The sequence below is a fragment of the Chrysemys picta genome, chromosome 7 (genome assembly GCF_011386835.1).
Source record: "Chrysemys picta bellii isolate R12L10 chromosome 7, ASM1138683v2, whole genome shotgun sequence".
Taxonomy (NCBI): Eukaryota; Metazoa; Chordata; order Testudines; family Emydidae; genus Chrysemys; species Chrysemys picta.
The window spans coordinates 105822976-105829950 of NC_088797.1; the positions used below are offsets into that span (position 1 = coordinate 105822976).

The 6975-nt window shown below is 34.3% G+C and overlaps 1 protein-coding gene across 1 annotated transcript; it reads right to left on the reverse strand.

Annotated features, from left to right (window-relative positions):
• Positions 1-2655: 2655 nt before the first annotated feature.
• Positions 2656-6584, reverse strand: NPS (neuropeptide S). Its single transcript, XM_042856717.2, has 2 exons — positions 6345-6584; positions 2656-3897 (listed from the first exon to the last, which is right to left on the reverse strand). The coding sequence occupies exons 1-2, from the start codon at positions 6486-6488 to the stop codon at positions 3721-3723; spliced, it is 321 nt and encodes a 106-aa protein (XP_042712651.1). The 5' UTR covers positions 6489-6584; the 3' UTR covers positions 2656-3720.
• Between the last annotated feature and the right edge of the window lie 391 nt (positions 6585-6975).

Sequence of the window (6975 nt, forward strand, 5' to 3'; positions counted from 1 at the left end):
ATTCCTCTTATGTGCTGTGACTCATAGGCGCTTATATATAGTTCGTGATTCTACATGTTTTTATTACTAGTTAGTGGATTTTTGTTTGCAAATCTAGCCTATGAAATTTACTAGCTCTTTGGGGTCAGCACCACCATTTCCTAGCTGTTTATACAGCTCCTAGCATAATGGGCCCAAATGTAGTTGTGGTCTTAAAGTACTACGGCAATATAAATGTTAAACAGTAATAATAATAATTACACCCGAGGAGTGCTTCCACAGGCCATAGTTCATTTGCAGGTTGAGATTTACAAGACTTTTAAAATACAGCTGTTTATCTGTCCAAAAATTTTGGAGCAAAATAAATTAAATACCCTCATAGGCCAGAGATTCTGCATACAGTATTTAAAGAGAGTAAATTTGAGTGTCTTTTTAAAAGAGTGGATTATAGCATCCAGTAAAGAGAAAAGAATAATAATATTTATTTAAAGGCTTTTCAGATCCATCACCATAGGGTCTGAATGTCTTAATAAATTTATCTTCCCCCACACCCAAGGATGTAGGTCAATATTATTGTACCCATTTTACAGGTGTGTAAACAGGCACACACCAAAAATCAGTGATATTGTTTGCCCAAGGTGACACTAGATGTCTGTAGCAGAGTTGGAACTAGAACTCACATCCTCTGAATCCCAGTCCAGTGCTTTATCTTAGAAGAAGACTATCCCTTCTCTTGCTTAGCACCTATGAATCACTTTTCATCTTCAAAGTACTGTAAAAATCAATTAATCCTGACTGCAGATTTGAGATAGCTGGATAAACGTAATTACTTATTTTACAGATGGGGAAACTGAGAAGAAGTGAAGGGACTTATCTGAGGCTACAGAAAGAGTCACTGTTAATAGCTGGGATTGATCTCAGGCATTCCTGGCTCCCTCTATTGTGCTCCAATCCCTAGATCACACCTCTCTTTCTCTCTCTCTCATGTTTGCAAGAATAACTAATCAACAGTGCAAGTGAATGAAATGTTTTGTTACAGAATAATGAAAAAGTATTGATGGCAATGTAATTTCTTTTTATAGTTTAATGATGCTATAGGCCAAAATTTCTGCATCCTTCAATATTGGTATTTGTGCATTGAAAACGTAGCCCTATATATCATATTTTCAGGATAAGAAATCTCTTTATCAAGTGGACTATGACTGTATAGGCAAATGGAGCAAACATTAACGTGCTTAGCAATATCATCACCACAGTCTTACATCCTTATTTTCTGACAGAGGTCACTATGGTTACTCTATGTTCCTTCAAAAAAAATCTACCTTTAAAGCATAGAAAGGATTTTAGCATTCCTATAAAAGACAGCATCAGCAATGAGAGATTTGAGTGTGCAGTGAATGCAAGATCAGACAACAGATGGCAGAGCCACTTGTGTAATTTAGTTGGATACCGGGCATTTTTCAGGCTTTATATCACTCAGGCTTTATATTGTCATTTAGGTGAATACTGGGCAGAATGCCACTTAAAAGTGATTTAGGCACTTTGGAGCCTAAGTCTCATTGACTTTCAATGAGACATAAGATCCTAAGTGATTAAGTGACTTTTGAAAGTGGAATGTAGCTATCTAAGGCACTTAGATTTTGTGATTAGGCTTGGACAGACTAGATTTTTATGTTAAATGTTGGTAAACTTCAATTTCACCCATACACACATAACCCAATGAAAAAATATTTCTAATGATAATAATTGAAATGTACAGGTAGGCAAAGTAAGAAAAATGCTGCTTGAGAACTTATTATGGTTTAAGGATATTTGCTTTGCATATTTTGACATGTTGATAATTTGTGTTTTAATGGTTATAAAGCTTTAACTTTATAAATCTCAATGTTTACTGACATTAAATAATTATCTAACCCATCCCCTTAATTTCTCACAACTGTGAACATTTAAAGCAATAAAAATTGAAGGAAAAAAAACTCCGATTAAAATCAAATTCTGCCAACCCTACTTATAATGCTGAATAGGGCAACACCTTAAAAAATCTGTGCATGTGTCAGGGGTAGGTCTACACAGCAAAGAAATACTTGCAGCTGGCCCATGCCAACTGACTGGGCTTGCAGGGCTTGGGGGTTGCGGGGCTGTTTCATTGCTGTGTAGACTTCTGGGTTCAAGCTGGAGCCCAAGCTCTGGGACCCTCCCACCTTGCAGGATCCTAGAGCCCAGGCTCCAGCCCGAGCCTAGATGTCTACCCAGCAATGAAATAACCCTGCAGCCAGAGCCCTTTGAGCCTAGTTGGCATGGGCCAGCTGCAGGTTTTTCTTTGCTGTGTAGACATACCCCTAATGGCCTCTGGAGATATCTCCAGACATGCTTTAGAGAAGTCCCATAGTTGTTCTAAAATACACTAGAATCAATATGGAATTGTCCCCAGAATCAGGAAGCAGCAACCAGTTACTTTGAACTCCCCTCCATACCCACCCCCACCCCCACCCACTCAGCTGCAACCAGTAGGCAATGAGCACCGCTGAGCTGAGCACTTGTATCCAATATTTTCTTAACACGAAAACAATGATTAATGACAATGTTCCTTTTGTGACAGTTCAGACAAATAAACACTGTTCCCAGTCTAATAACACCACTTCATTCTTCATAATGTTAGAAATGAGATATGTGAAATGATCCATACATTGATTTATTAATAGATTTTTTGGAATTCAAAATGCATCTAAACAAATACACATTGCTACATTTTTAAGCCAACATTCAGAGTTTGTTACATCACTGTTTGAAGGAAATGGCCACAAGGTAAAATTCACACAAATAATGTAACTCTGCAGATGACCTTTCCAGCTGACAAAATCTACAATATTTTGAGAACAAACATCTATCCAGTTACTTTACAGCAAAGAAAAAACAAAAATGGACCACTGTTCATTAGAGCACAACCATAACAGCAGAAAATAGGCAAGACCTACATTTGGCAGATATCATCAGATATTTGTTGCCTACATTAATTGATTAATTGAAGCAAAGGGACATGCACTGCTACAGTGACTTTGAATGATTTCCCAGGACACTCCTGAAAATGAAATGCCATCTCAAGAGATTACTTCCTGCTGAAGTCATTTTAGATAACTATATTAAAAATAAATTAGAGTGTAAACATAGGGCCTGATTCTTTTTCACAAATGGCCCTTTACACCTCTAGATCAGTGTAAAGATGTCTTAAATTACATTTTAAGACCCTCTTTATATTACCAGAGTGGTGTAAAGTGGTTTTCATGTAAATGATAATCAGGCTAATAAAGTGAAGCTATGCCCTGCATTAACCATAAGGATATCTTTTAGACCAAAGATGAGCATATGTAGGATATAATGCTGCCATCCTCAAGATCGGTTGCATGTGTGCATGCTTTCAAAGCACAGAACTATTTTTGTGTTAATCAAGAGCAATCTGATTAAATCTGTAGTCTTACAAACGGGGAATTAACCAGCTGAAAACACATTTGTATCAATACAAAACTTTATGATATTGTAACTTTGAAAACAATGCCTGTACTGAACAATTTAATCTGCTTCACTTGGCTTGCACTATTTGAAATAAACATCTGTTTACATTATGAACATGCTGATACATTTGTCTCTTTTGGTTTTATCACAGAAATGCATTGCAAATTATTTTAAGCTCACAGTTAAATGTTAGATGCTAAAGTTGAGGATACTTTCTTGAGCAGTTATTTATTACTTTGCTCTTTGAAAGGAAGTTTTTTTAATTCCTGATCCAACTCCATTGCGAAAGGACCTTTTAATGAAAGACTTCTCCAGGAAAGGTTTTAGAAAAGTCAATTCTTCACTCCCGTCCAGCTTGGCTAAGCAGCTATTCAGCAGGATGAGACAGTAATCAGATTTCCTGGACAGCTGGCAATTCAAATAAAAAGGATTATTGCTCAGAAGATTAAAAAAATATATATCACAGATCAGAAAAGCCATAATTATGGATTTGCACATTTGCTGGGACTTGCCCACTGTAAATAGCAAAGCCGAAAGACAAAAAAGTCATTTACAGTTAAAATGGCAAGGATTAACTATTATTTGTTTTGGATTAAAAGTATCCAAATTGGATGTTTTTATAGCTTTTCTGAAAATGCAAGTGGTATTTTACCTGTATAAAATTCTGATTTTTCTATAGTTATATTTATGATCCGAAACATGTTATTTTCAATGCAGTACTAATGATGTTGTCTGTTGTGGCAGGTGACAGTCACTTTTCTCTAGAGTACAGTACACATTTGCCATTATAAAATAAGTTTTTTCTATTAATAGTGTAACAGCAATTTCACTACCATTTACATGAAATCTATTTAGTTTAAAAGATAGATATCACCAGAAATGGAAACATCAGTAATGCACAGCAGCTTTTGGGGTTTCTCTTTCACTATTACAGTTACAGTCCTGATTATGTTTCTTAATACTGACAAAAATATTTTTGATTATTTGCATTTAAGTAGTTTGGTATCTTTCTCTCCCCCTCCTCCCCTTTCTTTCACACATATACACTCAGAGCTTTTACTGTATCTTACAATTATAAAAATGTATAAAATACATACTGAGGGAGCCATAATTAGCTATATTTTCTATCCTCTCATATAGTAGTTACATAAAGCCTTTCATCCTATTACACTAGCAGTCAATAGAGGGTATCTATAGTACAATATACATACTGTATATGTCTATGTGTACATATCTTCAGATGTTTCATTAATGTTTGAGAAGTCACTAAATATAAAGCCATGAGGTGAAAATCTGGCTCCACTGAAGTCAATGGCAAAATTCCCATGGAATATTAGTATTGATCTGATAATTGTTTATAATAATACCATCTAATACTTAATAATATTCTCATTAATAGATCTCTAAACACTTAACAAAAGATGGGTATTATTATTATGATTTGCCTAAGGTCACCCAGTGAGTCTGAGGCAAATTCCCAGTAACACACCCCATCCACTGCATTACACAATCTCTCTGCTTATGGTTTTCTGACAAATGGAAATTATCCATTTTTATAAAAAAAAAATTCTTCAAGAAGCATAAAGCAAGCAAATTCCATCTCGAGATTCTAGAGACACCACCGCAACCCATACAAGGATTTGAACTCATGGATAACAAGGTCATCATTCTGTTAATCTTATTTGAAAGTGAAAGGCATTGGGCATATATTAAACAATAAAAAAGCATTTGACATACTATATCATTGCCATAATGAGAGCTGAAATGAAATATGGCTAGTCAAATAGCTCAAAATAGGTCTAAACAATATATAATCAAAGATGAAACAGGATTAAACAGTTACGCAAATAAAACATACACACAAAAATCAGAAGACTGATTGATGAAGATTAATTCAAACTTCACATCAACATAAAAAGAAAACAGACACAAGTAGATACTATTTGTAATGGAGATAGATTTCATTAATGAAAATCTGGTGATATAAAATACATGCCTGAAAGGGAAAAAAAAGGAATCCCAACTAAGATCCCAAGAAATAATATTCTAGTTAAAAATAAATACAGCAAAATACTTTAAATAAAACTATATCCTAACATGGAAATTGAACATTGAACTACTTAATTACTATTTGGAGCAAGACATCTAATTCAGAACATGTTTGCATAATCTTTCATGGGGCACTTTATATAAAGTTTGATATTCTACTATAGTAATTTCCCCCATCCCAGACATCAAATATTGGTATGCACTACCTTTAAAATATCCTGTTTACTTCTACTTTAGAGAACTTTATTAAAATACATAGATACATAATATGGAGAAAATATTACTATTCATTCTATAGGCTGATGTTTTTTCCCCATTGGTTCCTTTTAATAAGACAACTACAATATTGCTTAGGAGTTATCCTTCAGCATACAAACCTATTAAGAATGCCTAACAGTTACAGAACTTTACAAATATTAACTAATAACAGTATGAAGTAAATATGTGTTGTTATTTCTATTTTACAGATGGGGAAGCTAATATAGGGAGATGAAATAGAGAGGAAGTCAGTGTCAGAGCTCAATGCTTCCCATTCTCAGTCCCAGGGCTGAAACCAATGCATAAGCTGCATCCCATGCACAAAAGCATAAACACTTCATGCCTAATAGATTCTTTTAGAGAGAATCCTGTCTACCTTGCTAGCAACTAATTCTTCATAACAAGGAACATTTGATAGTAATATTTATTCTACACCGTTAACATAAAAACAAGTTTGATCAAATAGTATTTAAAAATAATCCAACTAAATTTAACTAAAATGTCTATTTAAAATAAATGAAATAGATGATGTTCAAAGATTAGCTTACCGTAGAAGGGACAGTTGGGTAACACCCCCACAGGTGCATTGTTGAGATCCAAATAATTAAAATGAAGTTTAATCTGAACAGACTGAAAGGAAAAACACGAATTAGTTTAATTTTTTTAAAGGAAAACTTAATATATACATACATATACACCAATACAAACTTTCCAAAGATATAATATAAAATGCAATATCTTTACCTGATCATTTTTTTCTTTCAGCACTTACATGCAATTATGCAGTTTTAGTGCCAAATTTCTCACATTTCCGATCAGTTCTTTCTTAGATGACCATTTTATACCAAGAGTTCAGGAGTGAAAATGTCATCAAATCCTATTTCAGTTTGACTGACTGGTCCTTGGTTGGCCTTTTATTCTTTTTAAATGGGAAAATGGCAAGAACACACTCTGCTGCCATTATAAAACTACCAATTGACTTCATTAAACGTGTTGCCATTAAAATGTCCTTCAAGTGAGTTTACTTCCAGCCCGTATTATCATGGCACAAATGGTAAAAGGTCTCAAGATTTCCAAAAATTTATTTTAACAAGAGTTTCGTCAATTACTGTATGCTATATTAACCCTCTACAGTGTCATGCACATCTAGTAGCATACAAAAAGTAGTCAAAATGTATA

Coding starts and splice junctions, on each gene's coding strand:
- NPS (XM_042856717.2), bottom strand. CDS start 6,488: ATGTATGTATATATTAAGTTTTCCTTTAAAAAAATTAAACTAATTCGT. Junction 3,898..6,344: donor ACCCAACTGTCCCTTCTACG/GTAAGCTAATCT, acceptor TTGAATTGCCAG/CTGTCCAGGAAATCTGATTA.